The sequence below is a fragment of the Pelophylax lessonae genome (genome assembly GCF_965119305.1).
Source record: "Pelophylax lessonae genome assembly, chromosome: 4".
Taxonomy (NCBI): domain Eukaryota; kingdom Metazoa; phylum Chordata; class Amphibia; order Anura; family Ranidae; genus Pelophylax; species Pelophylax lessonae.
This window is the reverse complement of record NC_138771.1, coordinates 492,669,429-492,696,634: the sequence shown is the minus strand read 5'-3', so window position 1 is coordinate 492,696,634 and position 27,206 is coordinate 492,669,429. Positions and strand designations below refer to the sequence as shown.

General features: G+C 45.5%; 1 protein-coding gene across 2 annotated transcripts in view; it reads right to left on the bottom strand.

The window, feature by feature from the left end:
* ETV6 (ETS variant transcription factor 6) overlaps positions 1-27,206 on the bottom strand; it is a 109,081-nt gene that overhangs the window by 13,519 nt on the left and 68,356 nt on the right. For both annotated transcript variants that reach the window (XM_082256920.1, XM_082256919.1), the window contains exons 3-4: positions 26,488-26,652; positions 4,207-4,341 (exon numbers count right to left, since the gene is read on the bottom strand). In XM_082256920.1, coding sequence (XP_082113046.1) covers positions 4,207-4,341; positions 26,488-26,652 — 300 coding nt within the window. The remainder of the gene's footprint in view (positions 1-4,206; positions 4,342-26,487; positions 26,653-27,206) is intronic.

The following is a 27,206-nucleotide window of genomic DNA, read 5'->3' as shown; positions in this document are numbered from 1 at the left end:
CTGTCCTTCAGTACTTGGGTCTCAATGGCCAGGCCATTAAAACCAGCGACTGTAAAGCATGATGGTAAATTGGTCCTTGAGACCACAGACACTCCCAGAGACGAAGTTCCCACGGAACGTCTGCGACTAGCATGTCCAAGTCGGCCAGGCCGGCTTGAGGAGGCCAGCCTAGAATTTCTAGGACCACTGGCGCTGATAGAATCTGAACCAGGCGTCCCTAGAGGTATCTGGCCCCGACCATCCGAGAAAGTCTGGTCGTTTTCTGTTCCCACACATTTATCAGATACCTGATTGTTATCAGGAAGGGTGATCTTTTCTGGTTGAACCTCAGGGACCGAAGTCACCCGACTAGAGGCTACTTGGCCTATCTGGTCAACCAGATCCGATTCCTGTGAGGTATAGGGACTAATCTTAGGAAAAGGTAAAGGAAAAGATCTATTCAGGGAACGGTAACTACCGCTTCCTGTAGTACTTAAATGTTGGAAGGGAAGAATCGCACCGGTAGTAGTGGTTGATGCTCGATCTAATGTCCTGAATACCGGTGAAAACGTCCCCCCACCCTGAAACCGGGTGGGGGCGCACCTTCAGGCTGTGTACTCCTTTGCTTCGGGTTTGGCTGGGTTGGTCCTCTGCTTGTCCGACCAGCCCTTCTTGAACCCTCCTGGAGGAGTCTTGCCTTTCCCGCTTGTACCAGCCGGGCGCCCTTTATGGGCGGTAAAGAAAGGTCCTCGCTTGTTGCGAGGTCCCTTAGCTTTAGCAGCCTGTGGCAAAAAAGTGCTCTTGCCCCCAGTGGCATCCTTAATGATTTCATCTAGGTTGGCCCCAAATAGACGATTCCCCTGAAAAGGGAGATTTGTCAAGGTCTTTTTGGAACCTAGGTCAGCTAACCAGCATTTTAACCACAGCACACGTCTGAGGATGACCGCTGACATAGATGCATGCCCTAATAAGGGAGTAGTGTCCAAGGCTGCGTCACAGATAAACTGTAGCCCTTGTATAATCTGTTCCATCAAATCAGATGTCTCCTGGGGAATATCTTTTCCCCTAAGGTCTTGGCGTACCATTCTCGCCCATTCCGTAAGTGTCTGGGAAACTAGACCAATAACAATTACTGGTCTAAATGCTGACCCTATCAGAGAGAAGATGGTGCGGGACTCTGCTTCCATCTTTCGATCCACCGGATCCTTAAAGGACGAAGTGTCCTCCACTGGGATAACCGTGGCTTTATTCAGCCTGGAAATAGGTGGATCCACCACTGGTGGTACCGTCCATTTCTTAATGATGGATTCCTCAAACGGATAGCGTCTAGCAATACGCTTGGAAATAGTAAAGGTACGTTTAGAATGCTCCCATTCTCCTTTAATCTGATTACCGAAACACTTGGGTACAGGAAAAACCTTCACCGTTTTGATGGGCTTATTAGTACCAAAAGGAATCTCTGTTTCAGTTGCCTCTGCCGGTAAAGCCTCAAGTTTTAAGGTTTCCTGCACTGCCACAACTAGTGCGTCCACCAATGCTTCTTCCTGAATTATAGCGGGAGAAGAAACGTCCTCCTCACTGTCTGAGGGGGCTTTACCTGAGACAACAGCCCTTGCAGAGGAACCTGCAACTGCAGTGACCATCTCTGAATCTGAGTCAGAGGTGTCAGATAGTATAGGGGTAGGCGGGGGTCGCTTCCTTGACCCCCGTCCCTGACAGGCCGCCTCCACCCGAGCCACCATAGACTCCAAAATTGCTGTAAATGACTCTACACTCTGTGCACCGGCGGGTCCCGTGGCCCCCTCGAGGGAAACAGGTGGGGGAATATGTGTGGCAGGGTCCATGATAATTCCAGTCACTTCCTGGATAATATAATTCAAAAATAAAAAACTTTTTTTTTTTTTTTCAGACCCCAGCGCCACAAAAAGCCCCTTAGTGTTACCTGCTAGGGATCCCTATCGATCGAGAGAGAGAGAGATAGACCCCCAGGCTCACCACTTGATGCTCAGAGTTTAACTGCAACAGGTTACAGCGCTGTCTTGACAAACAGGAAGTCTTTTGGCTGGCTGCCCAGGAAGAAAGGAGGCGGCTCCGCCCCTCTGCACGCCTTCCGGCGCCTCCCCTAGCTCCACGAGGTGTTTGGATCACCTCAAACATGGCCGCCCCCATGCTGGAGACACGAGGCTACGCCAAAATGGCGGCTCGTGCGATCCAGCAAAAAAAAAATGGCGGCGGCCTGTACTGAATAGCGGTGTGCTGCAGGGCACACAACACTCTCTCTGCATGGGGATTTGGCGTGGTTGGCGGTACCGGCCCTGGCGGACCGCATGGCCATTCGGGAGGCCTGCTAATAGCTGGAGATCTGATTAGGAAGGCAATCTACATGTCCGTGGCTTCTGACTGGTAGGTAGCTTATTTTTATCACCGTAAGATTCCCAGAATGCCACTGATTACAATCTTTTTAACATGTATACAATTAGATTGTTAGCTCCCAAACCAAGCCTCCTGGCTTTTTGCACATAAAATCACACTCAAAGTAGGAGGATCTGTGTCATTTATAGGATAGAGAGGGACTCTATCTTACCATACAGAGAGGGGCCCGCGTTCACCACAAGACCCGTCAAGGGAAAAAGGGGGAACATACTACTCACCATACCGGAACCAGGCGGGCACCAACTCCTGACAGTACCCCTCTCCACCGGGGCGGGAGGGCTGTCGACCGATATGGACGCCGTGACTCATGGTCTTTGGCGTTTCAGCGAGACGTTTAACTCGCGGGGTCAGTCCTTTAATGGGACTTTGTCGCGGCCGACCCATCGCGGAGCTATAGTAGGCTGAACTGGGGTGACCACCGGATCTCAACATCCAGCCCGTCGCCCAGTTCAGCTTTCTTGCTTGAAGATCTCACAGGAACACTGGAGAAAAAAAAAGGCTGTCTAAAAAAATCTTTTAAGAAAAAAATCTTGCCAGGACCTAAGATCCCAGCAAGGTATCTAGGTCCTTACTCCTAACTAGACAGAAAATAACTGATTTGCTGAGGCAGAGAGAGAGAGAGGATATACCCTCTGGGACTGCCCCTAGGGTGTGGCCAGAGCTTTTTAATTTCCTGTCTAGTCCTGCTCCTGTGGAGGCAACATAACCCGAAGGTGCTGTATCACCGAGGACTACGTCTGTCAATGAGCGCTAGAGAAATATATATATAATGTTTCGGGGCTCTAAAGTAATTTTCCAGCAATAAAAATACTGATTGTAACTTGTAAACAACATATGTAAAAATAGGCCTGGTCTCGAAGATAATGAGATGATGAATAATTGTCCCTCCAGGGATCATGGGAGGGATTGTCCCCATTATGGATCATATTCTATGCGTTGGTACATGTACATCACAAGGAACCTAATTTCTTCACCATGGCAGATTAAGAGCAAATTCGTAGTTCTGCTGAGTAGGTATATGTGGAAAGCATGGAAATCCTAGTGTAGAGAAATGCATTGAAAGGTGTCGGATATAAACTGGTTAAACCTCCCATTGCCTCAGAATTATTGTCAGTGGGACAGCAAGGGTATAGTGGTCCAGAGGAGAAAACAATCGTTAACAGCTTAGGTTAATGTCAAATAAGGTTATATAAGCAAAGTCCATTCCATTTGTAACTGCAAGCATATTATGAGCCTCCCTCGCACTCCGGGAATAGACCAGACTGATAAGAGCATTCCCTGTATCCATGAACCATAGGGTTCATCAATCCATGCCTTCGAACAGGCAAAAACAGCACAGTTCCATAAGGTTCACATGGCCAAGTTAAGTATACTGGCATCAGTTCACCATGGGGTGTATGTACATTGATACTTCTCGGATCCTGTTATTTGTAAGGATTCCAATCCCCAGTTGCAAGATGGCCCTCCAATTCCCTGATGCGTAAACATTGGGTCATTGTGAGGAGGTGTGCACCCCACTTTATAGACATCATTGGGGCACCATGCTTTTGTATTAGAGTTAGGTGTATGTGTGGAACCATGTGTTTTGTGTACATTTTTTAATGAAGTTTAATATATTTAGTATCAGTTTATAAAATTCTGGTTTGACTAAGCCCAGTAAGTTGAAGTACTGATTCACCAATTCACTCATTGAGAATGGTCGAGTCAAAAAATTGGTCTTTTTTTCTTAGTTTTGTTTACTTGGCATCTATCATCATTTCAGAATTCTTCCACATGTGCTTGATCAGCACCTACCTTCTTGATGATTGTGGGCGATCATTAGCTCAGGCTGGCCATGAAGAGAATTTCCAGTGTGAAAAACAGATGGGTGCACCGCTCGCAGTTTCCTACGACGCAGGATTTGCTGCAGAACTTCATACAAGACATCACCTGCAGAGATAGGTGCTGCGTTATTGCATCTGGGACATAATCAGAGTAAAGCTGTACCCAGCCCTACACAGTGCAATATTTGCAACATAAAACTCTAAAAAGTGCTAATTTTTTTTCTTGCCTTGCTTTTCTTGTATTCCCCCCCCCCCCCCCCCCCCCCCTCCGTTCCATAGATGGACAGATATAGATATTTTACCAACTCTACGCCAATTCAGCTGACAGGGGCTGGAGGTGCACCTGTAGACTTTTTTTTTGTATTTGCTTTAGCACCACCTTATGCAGAAATTAGCAACACACACTTTTTGTCAGTGTCAGTGAGCACTTCCAATGTTTTTATTTTAATTTTTTTTAATTCACTGCTTGGTATGGGTTTGGATCTGGCTGTGTATAGACAACCTCAGGACCTATTCACACTTGTGTGTTAAAAAAAAATGTATTTAAATACATGCGTACTTAAGTGTTTTATTTTTTGAAGTTGCCATATGGCTTTGTACAGTTTTACATTTTACGATGAAAAAAGCAATGCCCTTTGTTATAAACAAAGCAGGCATCATGACAGGAGCCAGTTTCTTCAGGTTTGTACATTGCGTCAAAAGGGTTAAGGAGTGACAAAGGGGTGGGTGGGTGAGGTGGTGTAAATTTGGTGGCAAGTTATTGGTGGGGAAAAGTAAAAAGGAGGAGACTTTTGGGACACTGCAAGTCACATGACTTACTGGTTCCTCAGTCCATACAATTTTCACGAGGGAGCAACTCCCCCCCCCCCTTCTCTCTTCTCCTGCACTTCTCCTCTCCACGTGCTTCCACATCTTGCACCCCCCGGTACATCTTGCACCCCCCGGTACAGACCTACCCCACCATGGAGCATATAATCGATCACATCCAGCGGGAAGCTGTGCAGCATGGAGAGGACTGGCAGCAGAGTCTGGTCACAGGACTCCCCCCCCCCCCCCCCTCAGCTTCGGAGAATGACCAAGCTGGTTTTGGCGCTCTGCTTCACGCCTAAGCCCCTCCCCATCTCAGGCTGTGCAGTATTTGGGCTTCAAGGGCTCCACCAGCAAGAGGAGAGCAGCGGCATCCCAGCATTCTGCCACCACCCAGGGAGATTCTTCTGATGGCCTGCATGTGTCCCAGGAGCTGACAAGGGTATCAGGGGGCAGAGCTCCCGCCCTGTCAGCATCCTCTGAACAGCCCAGGCTGCGGGGAGAGAGGAGAGCTGCACCTCATCCTCCTATGGTGTCCCCTGCATGTCAGCAAGTAAGTACAGCTGACATTTTCTCCTGGCCGTCTCCTGTGCTTCCCTTTGGCTTCACCTTGTGGCTGGTTCCAGACCAGCAGCCACCAGCTACTGCTGTTTTACCTGTAGCACTGCCCCCTTGGGGGCTGCTGGATTTCTCACCTTTCAGGTTCCCCTGGGTTGCCGGTAGCAACTGCATGCAGAATCTTAACACTTGACTTTCTTGGCTCAGTCAATGAACAGTCTAGGGGTTGTTGTTTTTGTTTTTTTATTGTATATGGGGATGGGAGAAGGGATGAGTGGGATACTCCAACACTTGAACTATTCACAATGCTGAGGACTTCTATCTGAGAATGCGGCAAAGCCGCAGCTTCATCCTGCCACTAGATGAATCTGTAATGTTCTTTAGCACTTCTCTTCAGGGCACTCGCCTAGTACCCCCTTTCTATCCACCATCTGACACCCGTCCTCTGACTACTCTACTCGGGAGTGGCCCCCTTCCTGGTCAGGTGCTTGGACACAATGCCCTGTACTCACGATACTGATTTTCAGGTTCTCCAGTGTCTCAACTCCACACTTCTGGGTCACCAGGCCAACTGCCTGTGACCATACACCAACCACTGCAGAAGAGGAGGCAGCCGCCACCCTCCTTCCAGGACTCACCAGCCAAAGACCCGGAGCACATGTGCTCCTGGCTTTTATACCACACCCCACAATGCACCGAGACAGCAGTCTGTGCCAATCACTGGGGCTGTATCAAAGCCTGTGTGCCCATTGGTCAGGTTTCCTCCACTGTCCAATGTACCTCCCCATTGGACAAGTGGGGACACTCCCCCAGGCCACATTAATCACACACTGAGCACATTGAGCAGACCTAACTCACAGATCCTGCTCCCTGTTAAGCAGAGTGCAATATAGAATTTACCTGCTGCTCCTCTGATAGACAGACAGAGCCAAAGGGGACATTGGGGCTGTCATATTGGGGGGGGGGGGGGTGGTACGGGAGTCGTCGTCCCCCGCAGTTGTCCCGCCCTCTTCTTTGTCTCCACAGGTATCCACGTTGGGAGGGATTGGCATTGGGCCTCAATTTACACCTCCGACGGCTTCTCCACAGCGCATCCAGAGCAGCGTGACGGGGGTCTCAGATTCATCGGGTACTGATGGGAGAAATCCAGTTGGTACGGTCAGCAGGAACGAAGTACCTGTGCCTCCAACAGGTGAGATTTCACATCCTATTGCTCGCACATGCATTCCCACCACACAGGATGGGGAGGTTCACAGGTTTATGCAGGGTATCTGGGCCCTGCTGGAGGGTTTGGAGGCAGGGTCTAACGGTGGAGCTACAAACCCCAGCCTGGTATGAAATCCCACATGGCAAGGTGCTTTATCACAGATGTCTGTGCCTATGGGTACTACAGTGGGGATGTCCTCTGTAGCTGCCCAGGCCACGGTGGTGGGGGTGTCTTCCTCAATGGCGGCTGATACGGTGGTGTTGGGTGGTTCTAAGCAGCCTGACAAGCCTGTCCCCATTTCTGATGTGGTGAAGGGCACTCCTAGGTCTGTTATGAGGGCCCTCTGGGTGCTCACCTTAAGCAGGGGGTGAAGGATAAAATCAGGAGAAGGGAATATTTCAACATTTTCACATTACTCCCATTTAAACGCTTCCCTGTAGAAAAATTGGAGAAGGGGAAGGAGCACCGCAAGGAAGAGGATGATAACAGGAGGTGCCATCACTTGATTCCTTGCACCTTTGGGAATTGGCTCGAGGCTTTAACAATCTTGGGGAGTGTCGTGAGTGAGAAACAGCCAGAGCTCTGTTCTGCACTGTTTTGCGATCTTGATTCCATTTGGGAGGTTCATAGGGTTTATGGGGGAACAGCGTGGCTTAGGTATGATGAGCAGTTCCGCCAACATGTCTGTTCGCCCAGACCTTAGCTGGGATCATAGGGATATTGGCGTTTTGGATGTGGGTCATGAAATCTAAAGGGGGTGTGTATACCAATACATCTGCGTATTCTCCCTTTCAGTCCGGCACTGCCTCTGCAGGAGCAGGGGCCCATGGAAAAGTTCAAAGGGGCTTCTGCTCGTCTTTTTAAACGATTCCCACTGTAAGTGGGGTTCTACTTTCCGTTTCCGGCACGAATGCTCCGAATGTGGGGTTAGCCACCCCGTTAGCCGCTGTCTCAAGAAAGGCAAAGGCTTTTTTAGTAAACCGGAAGACAGCTCTGGAAAAGGGAGGTCGCCAGTGAATATCGAGGCGATTCGACCCTGGTTTGATGGGTTTCCTAATAGGCGGTCTGCTGTGCTACTGGGGCGTGGTTTTGTTATCCCTTGTGATCTCCCTCCCATGTTATTGGTCTCGTAATTTGAAATCTGCTAGACAACACCCTGAGGTTCTCCGGGAGAAGTTGGCCAAAGAGGTTGCTTTAGGCTGTATCGTGGGCCCCTTTTCGGAGCCTCCTCTTCCCAATTTAGTAGTATCCCCTTTAGGGGTGGTCCCCAAAAAGGAAGCAGGCACATTTCGTATGATCCATCATTTATCGTTTGCTAAAGGGGGTTCAGTGAATGATGGCATTAGTAAAGATCTTTCCTCCGTTTCATACACATCCTTCGATGCCGCCCTCTCTTTAGTTAAATCATTGGAACCGGGCGCACTTATGGCAGAGACAGATATTGAAGCGGCCTGACTTTTTCCAGTTCAACCGGACAGCTTTTTCTTCCTGGGGTGTCGCTTTGACGGTGCCTATTTTGTCGATAGAGCAACCCATCGGAAGGCACCTATCTCTTGTGCGTATTGTGAGTTGTTTAGCTCATTCCCGGAATGGGTGGTCAGAATTTACACAGGCTTTGATTTTGTAGTCCATTATCTTGAAGACTTCCTCTGCGTTGGGACATTACGGTTCCCGGGTTTGCAAGCTCCTCCTACAAAGTCTCATGCACATTTTTAGACAATTTGTGCCCATTGTCCGACAAGACTGAAATTGATTCTGTCAAGGGTGTCTGTAGATTGCCTGCTGACAAAATTTCAGATCTCGTCAGCATCGAGTTAACCTTACAGATTAAGAAGGTCACCCTAGGGCAGTAACAATTGCTGCTCGGAAAACTCAACTTTGCTTGCGGAGTGTTGCCTGTGGGCCGAATTTTCTCACAACTTTTGTTTTTGGCCACAGCGGGTGTTCCGGAGCCGCATCACTTTATCCGTTTAACATCTCAGCATAAAGGATGATTTATGGATCTGGTGCAAATCTCTGGGCACTTTTGATGGTACTTCCTATTGGCTAGAGTCACCCCAGACGAATGCGGACTGTCATTTGTTCACTGATGCGGCAGGGTTCTTGGGTTTTGGGGCTTTCTTTGCAGGTAGGTGGTGTGCATCTGCATGGCCTCAACGTTGGGCTGATGTGGATTTTACAAAGAACCTAACTCTTCTAGAGTTTTTCCCGTTGGTGGTGGCGGTTCAGATTTGGGGTTCTCTGCTCTGCAATAAATCGGTGCCATTTCATTCTGACAACATGGTTATGGTTTCCTCGGTCAATACCTTTTCTTCTTCTCCTGACAAATTTGTTCTTGCTTGCATTTTAATTTGCTTTTTAAGGCAATTCATGTTCTTGGGTTGTTCAATGATATAGCCGACTCTCTCTTGCTTCCAGTGGTAACGCTTCAGGAAGTGGTTGCCGGAGGCGCGAGAGGAGGGCGACCCCTGTCCAGACTGGTTATGGACCCTAATCTAAACAGGTATGTGGGCAATTATTTGTTGTTCATTAGCCCCATCTACCTGGTCGGAGTATGTCAAGGTGTGGCTGCAATGGTTTCGGATGGAGAGTTTGGCTAAAGAGTTGCGCACTTGCACTAGCCGACAGGATCTGCTTCTGTGGTTTGTGTGGGACTTTACCCCAGGGTGAATCACCTGTGGTGATTGACAGGAAGCTGGCCACGCTGGCCTTTCTGTATGTCCTGACTACACAAAGTATTTCGTAGTTTGTCGGATGCGAACACGTGCTGATCACCGAAGGCCAGTTTCCTGGGACATTTTGCGAAGCATGATGCGTGTTGTAAGATATGTCATTCCCCCTACAAAGCTACTCTTTCGTGTTGGCTTTTTCCCTGGCAATTGTTTGTGCCTTTTGCATAAGCAAACTAGTTAGCCTCAACAAGCGGACAGCAGGGGGGCTTCAAGTGAAAGGATGTCCAACACAGGGGCAATTGTATCGACATCACACTATGTTCTTCAAAGACTGATCAGCTTCACCGGGGTATGTTTATTCCTTTATTCACATGTCCTGTTTCTTGTTTAGTGTCCTTTTTTGCGATTTTTCTCTTTTTGGCAAAGAAACCATGACAGTTTGTATTCTTCTTGGAAAATTACCATAACTTCCTGCCCCAAAGCCAACTGGAAAATGGGAATCCACTCCCATACAGATGTCGCTTTCACATTCTGGTCCACTCCAATTCTTTTCTGTTTAATAGTCCCAAAAGTCTGAATTGGATTACATAGTATACCAGCCTAAACTGCTAAGGCTCCATGTACACGGGACGTTGTTAAAAGTCCCTTTGAATGCTGGAATTTTTAGGACGTTTGAAACGTCCGTTCAGTCGCGTTTGTACCCGCGTTTAGCGGCGTTTGCGTTTAGAAGCGTTCCTAGGAGGTCAAAAAAATTATTCCCCTTTAAAATGGAAAAACGCGAACGCTAAACGTGGGTCATCGCGTTCGGACGCGTTTGTGCGTTTGAAACGCCGGGAAACCCACGTTCGAACGCAAATAATTGCGTTCTAAAAACAGTCTCTGAACGCAACTGCCTGCAAATGACTGTAAACGACCTGGTGTACATGGACAGATAAGATCAAATGTAGATGGGTTCAGGGGCTTCTGAAAAAAACTCCCAACTGCTCCTAAACGGCCATTTCCAGCGTCCCGTGTACATGGAGCCTAAATCAGCACTCTGTGCAGTCCTTGATAAAACAAGACACCAGCACACCAACAAGCTTATTTGATGACATTAATACATAATGTTTTGGGACCACGCAGAGACCCTTTCTCGGGCATGTGAGGAAGGGTCCCTGCATGGCCCCAAAAAGGTTTCTTTGCTATGTGGTCATACAAGTATGTAGAAATTTGTAGTTTTAAAACACGTTTGTTACATATTTCATCTATAAAAGCACACTGTGACCAGACGGGAGTCATTGCAGCAACCTTTTAGTTACATGGCCAATTACATTGTGGTGTGCGAGATGAATGTACCACATGTTCGAACAGTGGCACAACCAGACAGAACAGCCATTGAGAAGGTACCTGGACCATCTCAGTGCTTGTTCTCCCTGATCTGTGGTTTGTTTGTCCTTTGCAGTGGGTGATAAAAGGTATGTGTGCCTCCCCCACTGTTACCTCCATGGCCTGGTTCACTCCTTTCCATAAGTAGGAGACCACAATATCTGACAAACAGTGGATTAGGGCAAGACAGAACTTAGCAAAGCCAATTTATGGCATTGTGTGCTGTATTATATATATATATATATATATATATATATACAGTGGGTACGGAAAGTATTCAGACCCCCTTAAATTTTTCACTCTTTGTTATATTGCAGCCATTTGCTAAAATCATTTAAGTTCATTCTTCTTCCTCATGAATGTACACATAGCACCCCATACTGACAGAAAAACACAGAATTGTTGACATTGTTGCAGATTTATTAAAAAAGAAAAACTGAAATATCACATGGTCCTAAGTATTCAGACCCTTTGCTCAGTATTTAGTAGAAGCCCCCTTTTGATCTAATACAGCCAGGAGTCTTTTTTGGAAAGATGCAACAAGTCTTTCACACCTGGATTTGGGGATCCTCTGCCATTCCTCCTTGCAGATCCTCTCCAGTTCTGTCAGGTTGGATGGTAAACGTTGGTGGACAGCCATTTTTAGGTCTCTCCAGAGATACTCAATTGGGTTTAAGTCAGGGCTCTGGCTGGGCCATTCAAGAACAGTCACGGAGTTGTTGTGAAGCCACTCCATTATTTTAGCTGTGTGCTTAGGGTCATTGTCTTGTTGGAAGGTAAACCTTCGGCCCAGAGCACTCTGGAGAAGGTTTTTGTCCAGGATATCCCTGTACTTGGCCGCATTCATCTTTCCCTCGATTGCAACCAGTCGTCCTGTCCCTGCAGCTGAAAAACACCCCCACAGCATGATGCTGCCACCACCATGCTTCACTGTTGGGACTGTATTGGACAGGTGATGAGTAGAGATGTATAGAACTGTTCGCCGGCGAACAGTTCCCGGCGAACTTAGCATGTTCGCGTTCGCCGCTGCCGGCGAACATATGCGATGTTCGGTCCGCCCCCCATAAGACATCATTGAGGCAAACTTTGACCCTGAACTTTACAGTCAGCAGACACATTTCCAGCCAATCAGCGTACCTCCCTCCCACACCCTCCCACCTCCTATAAATAAGCAAGGGCAGCATCCATCTTAGATCATTCTGAAGCAGTGTGTGTAGTGAGAGTAGGGAGAGCTGCTGCTGCTGCTGCTGCTGCTGTTAAGCTAGGGACAGTTAGTCAGTGTTCCTGGTCTTGCAGTGTTCTTGGTCCACTACTGCTGTAATATCAGCACCCCAAAAAGCCCTTCTAAGGGCTTGTAATTGAGTTGTTTCTTCATATATATATATATATATATATATATATATCTATATCTATATCTATCTAGTGTCCCCAAAAGCCCTTTTAAGGGCTGGTAATTGAGGATTTTTTTATTTATATATATACATATATATATATATATATATATATATATACATATATATATATATATATATATATATATATATATATATATATATATATATATATATAGTGTCCCCAAAAGCCCTTTTAAGGGCTGGTAAGGTAATAGATTTTTTTCTTTATATATATATATATATATATATATATATATATATCTATTGTACACTGCAGTTGCCTGCCCGCTGTGTGTGAGAGGCCACAGACCTACCACAGACTGTACTGTGTGCACACCACACTCATTTCGGGTGGCACAGGCACAGTACCTGGCATTTTAAAAAATATTTTTTTTTCCTCTGTCATAATTGCAGTGAGTGCTGTGTCAGGTCCACAGAGTGCACTGTACCCACTGCAGTGCACTGCCCACCACTGATATATATACGTTGGCACAGCATCTTGTTGCAATAAATTGAAAAAAAAAATATTTTTTATTATTGCAGTTGCCTGGGCTGCCAGTGACTGTCAGGTCCACAGAGTGTACTGTGCCCACTGCAGTGCCACTGTGTGCCCACCCACCACTGATATATAAGGTGGCACAGCAGCTTGCAAAGTAAAAAAAATATATATATTTTTTTAAATTGCAGTTGCCTGGGTGCCAGTGACTGCTGTCAGGTCCACAGAGAGTGTACTGTGCCACTGCCCACCCACCACTGATATATAAGGTGGCACAGCAGCTTGCAAAGTAAAATATATATATATATTTTTTTAAATTGCAGTTGCCTGGGTGCCAGTGACTGCTGTCAGGTCCACAGAGAGTGTACTGTGCCACTGCACACCCACCACTGATATATAAGGTGGCACAGCAGCTTGCAAAGTAAAAAAATATATATATATTTTTTAAATTGCAGTTGTCTGGGTGCCAGTGACTGCTGTCAGGTCCACAGAGAGTGTACTGTGCCACTGCCCACCCACCACTGATATATAAGGTGGCACAGCAGCTTGCAAAGTAAAAAAAAATATATAGATTTTTTAAATTGCAGTTGCCTGGGTGCCAGTGACTGCTGTCAGGTCCACAGAGAGTGTACTGTGCCACTGCCCACCCACCACTGATATATAAGGTGGCACAGCAGCTTGCAAAGTAAAAAAAAATATATATATTTTTTAAATTGCAGTTGTCTGGGTGCCAGTGACTGCTGTCAGGTCCACAGAGAGTGTACTGTGCCACTGCCCACCCACCACTGATATACAAGGTGGCACAGCAGCTTGCAAAGTAAAAAAAAATATATATATATTTTTTAAATTGCAGTTGCCTGGGTGCCAGTGACTGCTGTCAGGTCCACAGAGAGTGTACTGTGCCACTGCCCACCCACCACTGATATATAAGGTGGCACAGCAGCTTGCACTCATAGTACAACAGTAACAACACATTAAAAAAAAAAATGACAGGCAGAGGCAGGCCACCCCGCAAGGGCCGTCGTGGTCGTGGTGCTGTGATTTCCTTAGGCCCTAGAATAATGCCCAGTGTTCAGAGGCCACCACAGACCCTGAACTCAAAAAATTCTGAGGCCATAGTTGACTGGCTTACACAGGACACCCAATCGTCTACAGCTTCCGCTCGGAACCTTAATGCACCATCCTCCTCCAGCTCAGCTTCGGGCACCTCTCAATTTACCACTCGCCAGCCCGCCGGCACCACCACCAACACTAGCACCACAGCCGCTTCACTTGATCCGTCAGAGGAGTTATTTTCACATCAGTTTGAAGAAATAAGTGATGCGCAACTATTAGTGCCAGAGGATGTAGATAACGGGGATATGTCTCAGTCAGGCAGCATTATACACATGGACGTACATTGTGATGATGATGATGTTGTACCTGCTGCTGCTGCCTTTGCTGAGTTGTCAAGTGAAGCGGCTGATGATGACGATGTGTCTGTGGATGTCACCTGGGTGCCTGCTCGAAGAGCAGAAGAAGAGGGGGAAAGTTCAGATGGGGAGACAGAGAGGAGGAGGAGACGAGTTGGAAGCAGGGGGAGGAGGTCATCGCAAGGAGCTAGTGGCGCAGTCAGACAGCATGTAGATTCGGCACCCGGGGTCAGCCAGACAGCACGCCAATCAACGCAAGGTGTTGCCACCACCAGAATGCCGTCCTTGCAAAGCTCAGCAGTGTGGCATTTTTTTTGTGTGTCTGCCTCTGATATCAGCGATGCCATTTGTAACCTGTGCCAAAAGAAACTGAGTCGTGGGAAGTCCAACACCCACCTAGGTACAACTGCTTTGCGAAGGCACATGATCTCACATCACAAACGCCTATGGGATCAACACATGAGTAAAAGCAGCACACAAACTGAAAGCCACCATCCTCCTCCTGGTCCAGCATCTTCAGCCACGTCAACCACTGCTGTCCTCCATGCCCCCTATCAACAACCCGCCCCTCCGCCTCTCACCTTCAGCAGTTCCTGCTCGTCACCTGCCCACAGTCAGGTGTCTGTGAAGGAAATGTTTGAGCGCAAAAAGCCAATCTCGCAGAGTCACCCCCTTGCCCGGCGTCTGACAGCTGGCTTGTCGGAACTCTTAGCCCGCCAGCTTTTACCATACAAGCTGGTGGAGTCTGAGGCCTTCAAAAAATTTGTCGCTATTGGGACACCGCAGTGGAAGGTACCCGGCCGAAATTATTTTTCACAAAAGGCAATCCCCAACCTAAACTCTATTGTGGAAAAGGAAATCATGTCACGTCTGGCACACAGTGTTGGGGCAAGGGTCCATCTGACCACTGATAGCTGGTCTGCAAAGCACGGTCAGGGCAGGTATATAACGTACACTGCGCATTGGGTAAACCTGCTGGCGGCTGCCAAGCATGGAATGCGTGGCTCTGCTGCAGAGGAGTTGGTGACACCGCCACGACTTGCAGGCAGGCCTGCTGCCACCTCCTCTACTCCTCCTACTCCATCCTCTTTGCTAACCTCCTCGGCTGAGTCCTCTTCTGCTGTTGCGTCTTGCTCCACACCAACTGCACCCCCCCAGCTCCCCAGGGGCTATTCCACATGCCGGATACGACAGTGTCACGCTGTCTTGGGGTTGACTTGCCTGAAAGCAGAGAGTCACACCGGACCAGCACTACTGTCCGCCCTGAATGCACAGGTGGATCAGTGGCTGACCCCGCACCAACTGGAGATCGGCAAAGTGGTGTGTGACAACGGGAGCAATTTGTTGGCGGCATTGAATTTGGGCAAGTTGACACATGTGCCGTGCATGGCACATGTGTTGAATCTGATTGTGCAACGTTTTGTGCAGAAGTACCCAGGCTTACAGGACGTCCTCAAGCAGGCCAGGAAGGTGTGTGGCCATTTCAGGCGTTCCTACACGGCCATGGCGCACTTTGCAGATATTCAGCGGCGAAACAACATGCCAGTGAGGCGCTTGATTTGCGACAGCCCGACACGTTGGAATTCAACACTGCTAATGTTCGACCGCCTGCTCCAACAAGAAAAAGCGGTCAACGAGTATTTGTATGACCGGGGTGCTAGGACAGCCTCTGCGGAGCTGGGTATTTTTTTGCCACGCTACTGGACGCTCATGCGCAATGCCTGTAGGCTCATGCGTCCTTTTGAGGAGGTGACAAACCTAGTGAGTCGCACTGAAGGCACCATCAGCGACATCATCCCATATGTTTTTTTCCTGGAGCGTGCCCTGCGAAGAGTGCTGGATCAGGCCGTAGATGAGCGTGAAGAGGAAGAGGAAGAGTTGTGGTCACCATCACCACCACCAGAAACAGCCTTACCATCGATTGCTGGACCTGCGGCAACACTGGAAGAGGAGTGTGAGGAAGAGGAGTCAGAGGAGGAATGTGGCTTTGAGGAGGAGGAACACCAACCACAGCAGGCATCCCAGGGTGCTCGTTGTCACCTATCTGGTACCCGTGGTGTTGTACGTGGCTGGGGGGAAGAACACACCTTCAATGACATCAGTGAGGACGAGGAATTGGACATGAGTAGCTCGGCATCCAACCTTGTGCAAATGGGGTCTTTCATGCTGTCATGCCTGTTGAGAGACCCTCGTATAAAAAGGCTGAAGGAGAACGACCTGTACTGGGTGGCCACGCTACTAGACCCCCGGTATAAGCAGAAAGTCTGTGATATGTTACCCAATTACCGGCAGTCGCAAAGGATGCAGCAGCTACAAAATAAGTTAAAAACTATGCTCTACACAGCGTATAAGGGTGATGTCACAGCACAACGGGAATCCAACAGGGGAAGAGGTGAAAGTAATCCTCCTCCTACCACCACAACCACGCCGGCAAGGACAGGACGCTTTACAGACGTCTTGTTGATGGAGGACATGCGGAGCTTTTTTAGTCCTATGCATCGCCACAGCCCTTCGGGGTCCACCCTCAGAGAACGACTCGACCGACAGGTAGCATACTACCTTGCCTTAACTGCAGATATCGACACTCTGAGGAGCGATGAACCCCTTGACTACTGGGTGTGCAGGCTTGACCTGTGGCCTGAGCTATCCCAGTTTGCCATTGAACTTCTGGCCTGCCCCGCTTCAAGTGTGCTGTCAGAAAGGACCTTCAGCGCAGCAGGAGGTATTGTCACTGAGAAGAGAAGTCGCCTAGGTCAAAAAAGTCTTGATTACCTCACGTTTATTAAGATGAATGAGGCATGGATCCCGAAGGGACTGACAGTGGGGGATGCATTTGACTAAAAAAGGCCTGGTGATGACTGAGATGCCTTGGCCTAAAAATGGTCCACACGCTGCTGTATATAATCATTCTCTGCATGCCGGATGACTTACGTGACGTCTCCGCCACCAACTACAGTTCAAGCCGCAATGTTTTAGTGCACTTTCTGCCTTAAAACCTCAATTTTTCAGGCCGCTGCTACAGCAGCGGCTGCAACAATACCTACTTTTTCATGCATGTGTACATGCCTAATTTTTCTGGCCTCTGGTGCTACACTGTGGCTGCAAAAAAACAAAAAACAAAAAAAAAGGCACATACATGTGTCAATTCCCCTTCGTGATCGTTACCTTGTCGTGGTGAAGGGGCTTGCGTATCACAATGAAGCGATCACCTCTAGGATTGTGTTGGCACACCCCAGATGATAAGGTCGTTGCTTCATTGTGTACAGACCAAAAGCGATCCGCAGGATAATTTTTCCTAAAAAAAAACATTCATTTTCTTTCATTCTTTCTGCGGAGCTGGGTATTTTTTGGCCGCGTTACTGAATGCTCATGAACAATGGCTGTAGGCTCATGCGTCCTTTTGCGGAGATGACAACCCTGGTGGTCAGTCGAACCCAAGGCAACATCATCGACCTCATCCCATATGCGTTTTTTCTGGAGCGTGCCCTGCGAAGAGTACTGGATCAGGCTGTAGATGAGCATGAAGAGGAAGAGTTGTGGTCCTCATCACCACCAGAAGCAGCCTTGTCGTTGTCAATTGCTGGACCTGTGGCAACGCAGAGAGAGGAGTCTGAAGAAAAGAAGTCAGAGGAGGAAGGTGGCTTTGAGGAGGTGGAATACCAGCCACAGCAGGCGTCCCAGGGGGCTTGTTCTCACCTTTCGGGGACCCTTGGTGTTGTATGTGGCTGGGTGGAGGAAGAGACCTTCAATGATGTCAGTGAGGACAAGGAACGGGACATGGCTAGCTTGGTATCCAACCTTGTGCAAATTGGGAGTTTGCGGTTGTGCAAATGGACTGACTGACTGTTAAACGGGGAGTTTGGTCTGTCAGAGTTTGGTCTGTCACTGTGAAGCGGGCGACGGGCGTAACCCTTACACTACTTGACCGATAAAACATCATACCTGATCGTATTCACACACTGGATGTTTTAGTGCTGGTTTACACTGCCGCTACCACTAAAGTAGCGTCGCTTCCAGTGCGACTTTGGCGCGACTTAGGCGCGACCTCATCGCGAGGTGACTTTTTATTTGGCCAATCACAATATCATGTTTTGTGACCGTCACCTAATTTCCTTTTCCTGTTTTTTGTTTTACATATTTCCCCATGTGTGCAGTGTTGTCTGTGTCATAGCTCAACTGATAGGCATGTTTGCCTTGGCATATCATATTTCAGCTTGCCAGAAAGAAAAAAAGACAGCTGGAAAGACACTGCATTAGTTTTCTACTAAAAATCATAAGAAAAATGTTTTTTTTGGGTTGTGGACATACTACAGAGCTGAAACTTGACAGGTACACTTTTTAGACCCCCCAGACACTAAATACAAAAAATGACATGCCTGCCTAAAAAAATGCCCGATAAATGCCTGCAAGAGAAAAAGACAGCCGCAGAGAAGCCGTATTCCTGAAAATATAAGAAAAATGCTGTTTTTTAGGGGTTCTGGACATGCTACAGAGCTGAAACTTGACAGGTACACTTTTTAGACCCCCCAGACACTAAATACAAAAAATGACATGCCTGCCTAAAAAAATGCCCGATAAATGCCTGCAAGAGAAAAAGCCAGCCGCAGAGAAGCCGTATTCCTGAAAATATAAGAAAAATGCTGTTTTTTAGGGGTTCTGGACATGCTACAGAGCTGAAACTTGACAGGTACACTTTTTAGACCCCCCAGACACTAAATACAAAAAATGACATGCCTGCCTAAAAAAATGCCCGATAAATGCCTGCAAGAGAAAAAGCCAGCCGCAGAGAAGCCGTATTCCTGAAAATATAAGAAAAATGCTGTTTTTTAGGGGTTCTGGACATGCTACAGAGCTGAAACTTGACAGGTACACTTTTGTGACCCCCCAGACACTAAATACAAAAAATGACATGCCTGCCTAAAAAAATGCCCGATAAATGCCTGCAAGAGAAAAAGCCAGCCGCAGAGAAGCCGTATTCCTGAAAATATAAGAAAAATGCTGTTTTTTAGGGGTTCTGGACATGCTACAGAGCTGAAACTTGACAGGTACACTTTTGTGACCCCCCAGACACTAAATACAAAAAATGACATGCCTGCCTAAAAAAATGCCCGATAAATGCCTGCAAGAGAAAAAGCCAGCCGCAGAGAAGCCGTATTCCTGAAAATATAAGAAAAATGCTGTTTTTTAGGGGTTCTGGACATGCTACAGAGCTGAAACTTGACAGGTACACTTTTGTGACCCCCCAGACACTAAATACAAAAAATGACATGCCTGCCTAAAAAAATGCCCGATAAATGCCTGCAAGAGAAAAAGCCAGCCGCAGAGAAGCCATATTCCTGAAAATATAAGAAAAATGCTGTTTTTTAGGGGTTCTGGACATGCTACAGAGCTGAAACTTGACAGGTACACTTTTGTGACCCCCCAGACACTAAATACAAAAAATGACATGCCTGCCTAAAAAAATGCCCGATAAATGCCTGCAAGAGAAAAAGCCAGCCGCAGAGAAGCCGTATTCCTGAAAATATAAGAAAAATGCTGTTTTTTAGGGGTTCTGGACATGCTACAGAGCTGAAACTTGACAGGTACACTTTTGTGACCCCCCCCCGACACTAAATACAAAAAATGACATGCCTGCCTAAAAAAATGCCCGATAAATGCCTGCAAGAGAAAAAGCCAGCCGCAGAGAAGCCGTATTCCTGAAAATATAAGAAAAATGCTGTTTTTTAGGGGTTCTGGACATGCTACAGAGCTGAAACTTGACAGGTACACTTTTGTGACCCCCCAGACACTAAATACAAAAAATGACATGCCTGCCTAAAAAAATGCCCGATAAATGCCTGCAAGAGAAAAAGCCAGCCGCAGAGAAGCCATATTCCTGAAAATATAAGAAAAATGCTGTTTTTTAGGGGTTCTGGACATGCTACAGAGCTGAAACTTGACAGGTACACTTTTTAGACCCCCCAGACACTAAATACAAAAAATGACATGCCTGCCTAAAAAAATGCCCGATAAATGCCTGCAAGAGAAAAAGCCAGCCGCAGAGAAGCCGTATTCCTGAAAATATAAGAAAAATGCTGTTTTTTAGGGGTTCTGGACATGCTACAGAGCTGAAACTTGACAGGTACACTTTTGTGACCCCCCCGACACTAAATACAAAAAATGACATGCCTGCCTAAAAAAATGCCCGATAAATGCCTGCAAGAGAAAAAGCCAGCCGCAGAGAAGCCGTATTCCTGAAAATATAAGAAAAATGCTGTTTTTTAGGGGTTCTGGACATGCTACAGAGCTGAAACTTGACAGGTACACTTTTGTGACCCCCCAGACACTAAATACAAAAAATGACATGCCTGCCTAAAAAAATGCCCGATAAATGCCTGCAAGAGAAAAAGCCAGCCGCAGAGAAGCCATATTCCTGAAAATATAAGAAAAATGCTGTTTTTTAGGGGTTCTGGACATGCTACAGAGCTGAAAATTGACAGGTACACTTTTTAGACCCCCCAGACACTAAATACAAAAAATGACATGCCTGCCTAAAAAAATGCCCGATAAATGCCTGCAAGAGAAAAAGCCAGCCGCAGAGAAGCCATATTCCTGAAAATATAAGAAAAATGCTGTTTTTTAGGGGTTCTGGACATGCTACAGAGCTGAAACTTGACAGGTACACTTTTGTGACCCCCCCGACACTAAATACAAAAAATGACATGCCTGCCTAAAAAAATGCCCGATAAATGCCTGCAAGAGAAAAAGCCAGCCGCAGAGAAGCCGTATTCCTGAAAATATAAGAAAAATGCTGTTTTTTAGGGGTTCTGGACATGCTACAGAGCTGAAAATTGACAGGTACACTTTTGTGACCCCCCAGACACTAAATACAAAAAATGACATGCCTGCCTAAAAAAATGCCCGATAAATGCCTGCAAGAGAAAAAGCCAGCCGCAGAGAAGCCATATTCCTGAAAATATAAGAAAAATGCTGTTTTTTAGGGGTTCTGGACATGCTACAGAGCTGAAAATTGACAGGTACACTTTTTAGACCCCCCAGACACTAAATACAAAAAATGACATGCCTGCCTAAAAAAATGCCCGATAAATGCCTGCAAGAGAAAAAGCCAGCCGCAGAGAAGCCATATTCCTGAAAATATAAGAAAAATGCTGTTTTTTAGGGGTTCTGGACATGCTACAGAGCTGAAACTTGACAGGTACACTTTTTAGACCCCCCAGATGCTAAATCCAAAGAAATTTTTTATTTTTATTTTTTTTTAATTTTTCCAATAATTGGCTCTCTATCAAAAAATTATAATTTTTAAGAACTTTTTTTTGCGTGATCCCTCTCCGGCATGCCACAGTCCAGGTGTTAGTCCCCTTGAAACAACTTTTCCATCACTATTGTGGCCAGAAAGAGTCCCTGTGTGTTTTAAAATTCGCCTGCCTATTGAAGTCTATGGCGGTTCGCCCGGTTCGCGAACATTTGCCGATGTTCGCGTTCGCCGTTCGCGAACCGCGAATTTTAGGTTCGCGACATCACTAGTGATGAGCAGTGCCTGGTTTTCTCCACACATACCGCTTAGAATTAAGGCCAAAAAGTTCTATTTTGGTCTCATCAGACCAGAGAATCTTATTTCTCACCATCTTGGAGTCCTTCAGGTGTTTTTTTAGCAAACTCCATGCGGGCTTTCATGTGTCTTACACTGAGGAGAGGCTTCCGTCGGGCCACTCTGCCATAAAGCCCCGACTGGTGGAGGGCTGCAGTGATGGTTGACTTTCTACAACTTTCTCCCATCTCCTGACTGCATCTCTAGAGCTCAGCCACAGTGATCTTTGGGTTCTTCTTTACCTCTCTCACCAAGGCTCTTCTCCCCCGATAGCTCAGTTTGGCCGGACGGCCAGCTCTAGGAAGGGTTCTGGTCGTCCCAAACGTCTTCCATTTGAGGATTATGGAGGCCACTGTGCTCTTAGGAACCTTAAGTGCAGCAGAAATCTTTTTGTGACCTTGGCCAGATCTGTGCCTTGCCACAATTCTGTCTCTGAGCTCTTCAGGCAGTTCCTTTGACCTTATGATTCTCATTTGCTCTGACATGCATTGTGATCTGGAAGGTCTTATATAGACAGGTGTGTGGCTTTCCTAATCAAGTCCAATCAGTATAATCAAACACAGCTGGACTCAAATGAAGGTGTATAACCATCTCAAGGATGATCAGAAGAAATGGAAAGCACCTGAGTTAAATATATGAGTGTCACAGCAAAGGGTCTGAATACTTAGGACCATGTGATATTTCAGTTTTTCTTTTTTAATAAATCTGCAACAATGTCAACAATTCTGTGTTTTTCTGTCAGTATGGGGTGCTATGTGTACATTCATGAGGAAGAAGAATGAACTTAAATGATTTTAGCAAATGGCTGCAATATAACAAAGAGTGAAAAATTTAAGGGGGTCTGAATACTTTCCGTACCCACTGTATATGGCCTGATAATCTGAAAGATTCTTTTTACTATATATTGATTTTCTTTGTAGACCCAATTTTTTTCCTGAACATGCTGACATCCCTAGACTTCTTACTAATATCGTTAAGGCCCTGTTCACATTTGAGTGATTTTCTGCTTGAAGCTTGTAGCTCTAAAAACGCTCAACAAGCCATATTCCATTCATTTCAATGGCCCCTGTTCACATCGGTCACCTGAAGCAAAACGCCTGAAGCTAAAGAAACTACACAAGCTTCTTTTTGGCAGGTTACAAGCGTTTTTGGCCCCACAGACTTCAACAGAAACACCCGATAGGAGAGTTTTACAAGCATTTTACAAGCGGTTTCTGCTCAAATAGCAGCTCTCCACCCCTAATTTCCTCTCCCTCTCCTGCCCCTGGTGCTTTTGATTGGCTTAACAAACATGCCTGAAGCTATCAAAACGCTTATAGTACACTTCTAAAACACTTTAAAAAAAAATGCTTGTAAAAAGCTGCAAAAATGCTTAAAAAAAAGCCTAAAATACACCAGTAAATCGATACACTAAGGTGTGAATGGAGCCTTAGAGAATGCATTTACTCAAATATTTGCTTTGATAAGCTTAGTCATCATTATTTTCTGGCTACTTTTTACAGGTAATAATATAATGGCACTGCCTTAGCCATATTTTGGATCATTCCTGTTGCAGTTGATGATTTGAATTTTAAGAGCACTTTTCTTAAAAGAATATTGAAAAAAAAAAAAAAAAAAAAAAAAAAAAAAAAATATATATGTATATATATATATATATATATATCTTTTTAGGATCACTATGATCCTACACTGTCCCTGGTGATCCAAACCCTCCTCTGTGCCCCCTGCAATCTTGCCTCAAGATGTTTTTAGCCAGTAGGGGTAACACATGGGGTTACTGTACATTTTCTTTCATGCGAGTGGTTTAAATTATCTGAAAAGGTAATGAAACTTATGGAAATAATAATTTAATAATATTAAGCAGATTGAATATCTGAGAAATGCATTGGGAGTGACCCTGGCTCTCTGTGTGATACAACTGTTGGAGTAACCTTAAAACACCTTTTGGGTACAAGGAAATGTGCAATCCTTAATAAAAACAGGTAAATATAGGGTAAATGCAAATGTTTTGTTACTAATAGGTGTAATGAACCTATATGAAGTTTTAGACCGCATTCACACTAGTCCGACTTGGACCGCGACTTGTCAACCTGACAAGTCGCGGTCCGTCACGCTCCCATTGTGCGGTACAGGAGCCGTTCTAATAGGAGCGACACAAGTCGCTTCGACTTAGAAAAAGGGTCCTGTACTACTTCGGGGCGACCTGGAGGAGACTTGCATAGACATTCATTTTATGAAGTCCGTGCGAGTCGCGCTGCACGCGACTTCACAGGTCGCCCCCTAAGTCGGAGCAACGTAGTGTGAACCGGCACTACAACCTTTACAAAAATAAAGATACAAATACATACATTTTTATAGCTTCAGGCGTGTTTGTTTAGCCAATCAAAAGAACCAGGGGCAGGAGAGGGAGAGGAAATTAGGGGTGGAGAGTGGATATTTGAGCAGAAACCGCTTGTAAAATGCTTGTAAAAACTCTCCTATCGGGTGTTTCTATTGAAGTCTGTGGGGCCAAAAACGCTTGCAACCTGCCAAAATGAAGCTTGTGTACTTTCTTTAGCTTCAGGTGACCGATGTGAACAGGGGCCATTGAAATGAATGGAATATGGCTTGTTGAACGTTTTTAGAGCTACAAGCTTCAAGCAGAAAATCACTCAAATGTGAACAGGGCCTTAACTATATTAGTAAGTCTAGGGATGTCAGCATGTTCAGGAAAAAAATTGGGTCTACAAAGAAAATCAATATATAGTAAAAATAATCTTTCAGGTTATCAGGATATATATATATATATATATATATATATATATATATATATATATATACACACACACACACATACATACATATATATATGTATACACACATGCATATACATACACACACAGTGCCTTGCGAAAGTATTCGGCCCCCTTGAACTTTGCAACCTTTTGCCACATTTCAGGCTTCAAACATAAAGATATAAAACTGTAATTTTTTGTGAAGAATCAACAAGTGGGACACAATCATGAAGTGGAACGAAATTTATTGGATATTTGTTAAATAAAAAAATGAAAAATTGGGCTTGCAAAATTATTCAGCCCCTTTACTTTCAGTGCAGCAAACTCTCTCCAGAAGTTCAGTGAGGATCTCTGAATGATCCAATGTTGACCTAAATGACTAATGATGATAAATAGAATCCACCTGTGTGTAATCAAGTCTCCGTATAAATGCACCTGCACTGTGATAGTCTCAGAGGTCCGTTTAAGAGAGAGAGCACCAGGAAGAACAAGAAACACACCAGGCAGGTCTGAGATACTGTTGTGGAGAAGTTTAAAGCCGGATTTGGATACAAAAAGATTTCCCAAGCTTTAAACATCCCAAGGAGCACTGTGCAAGCGATATTATTGAAATGGAAGGAGTATCAGACCACTGCAAATCTACGAAGACCTGGCCGTCCCTCTAATCTTTCAGCTCATACAAGGAGAAGACTGATCAGAGATGCAGCCAAGAGGCCCATGATCACTCTGGATGAACTGCAGAGATCTACAGCTGAGGTGGGAGACTCTGTCCATAGGACAGCAATCAATCGTATACTGCACAAATCTGGCCTTTATGGAAGAGTGGCAAGAAGAAAGCCATTCCTTAAAGATATCCATAAAAAGTGTCGTTTAAAGTTTGTCACAAGCCACGTGGGAGACACACCAAACACGTGGAAGAAGGTGCTCTGGTCAGATGAAACCAAAATCTAACTTTTTGGCAACAATGCAAAACGTTATGTTTGGCGTAAAAGCAACACAGCTCATCACCCTGAACACACCATCCCCACTGTCAAACATGGTGGTGGCAGCATCATGGTTTGGGCCTGCTTTTCTTCAGCAGGGACAGGGAAGATGGTTAAAATTGATGGGAAGATGGATGGAGCCAAATACAGGACCATTCTGGAAGAAAGCCTGATGGAGTCTGCAAAAGACCTGAGACCGGGATGGAGATTTGTCTTCCAACAAGACAATGATGCAAAACATAAAGCAAAATCTACAATGGAATGGTTCACAAATAAACATATCTAGGTGTTAGAATGGCCAAGTCAAAGTCCAGACCTGAATCCAATCGAGAATCTGTGGAAAGAACTGAAAACTGCTGTTCACAAACGCTCTCCATCCAACCTCACTGAGCTCGAGCTGTTTTGCAAGGAGGAATGGGCAAAAATTTCAGTCTCTCGATGTGCAAAACTGATAGAGACATACCCCAAGCGACTTACAGCTGTAATCGCAGCAAAAGGTGGCGCTACAAAGTTTTAACTTAAGGGGGCTGAATAATTTTGCACGCCCAATTTTTCAGTTTTTTATTTGTTAAAAACGTTTGAAATATCCAATAAATTTCGTTCCACTTCATGATTGTGTCCCACTTGTTGATTCTTCACAAAAAATTACAGTTTTATATCTTTATGTTTGAAGCCTGAAATGTGGCAAAAGGTTGCAAAGTTCAAGGGGGCCGAATACGTTTGCAAGGCACTAATATATATATATATATATATATATATATATATATGTATATATATATATATATATATATATATATATATATATATATATATATATATATATATAGTGTATTTGGTTTAGTTGATTTATTGGCACCCTGAAAGTCCCACTGTATTATGCAATTCTTATTACTCACTGAGCCTCAGTATCTTGCTCCTTTGTGACATTTTAAATTTAGCATTCTGCAGTCTATGGCAGGCAGGCAGAGCAAGCTTACATCTAGGATTCCCACCCACCTGAGTGCTGGCAGCGGTATCGGAAGTCTTCCTTTGTCAGGAGAAGCAGCGCCTTCCCGTTCATCTCAAAGGTGTTATTCTCAATGTGGTGAAGGGAGAATTCATTCTCTGCCCAACGCAGCCACTGAGACACATCCTCCCGGGACCATTGTGAAGGAGGGAGACCTAAAGCAAATCCAGAAACAAAAACTATTTTAAGCATCAAAATATAAACCCATCTGCCCCCTTCTTAGGGTGCAATATACTGTATCTGAAATTCTGTTCAGACACGAAATCTGAATAAGGAGTTACTTCTGATTCTCTAAGACAATTTTTTTCCCCGTTTTATGAAAAGCCAAAAAAAAAACCACCACGACAAAATAACGTTCATAAAGTCCATACAAAAAATAAAATAATAATAATGTCTTGAAACCATTTACTGATTCACCTGACTTCAGAAAACTTAAGCTCTTAACTAAACGAAAGTGTAAAAATACAATGGCGGAATTTAACAAAATTGGACGGACAGGATCTAGGACAGATGTGCATGGCAACAAAGTAGCTCCTATCTTCAGTTTGTTCTGTTAAGGTTTGAATATAAAAGATAGAACCTGACTGGTTGCCGTGCACAACTGATTCAGTTTTGATTATTTGCCCTTGATGCGTCATTAAAACATTATAGATCAATCCACATCAAATATCTATAATAAACAAAGAGGGGTAACAGTCCAATATAAACA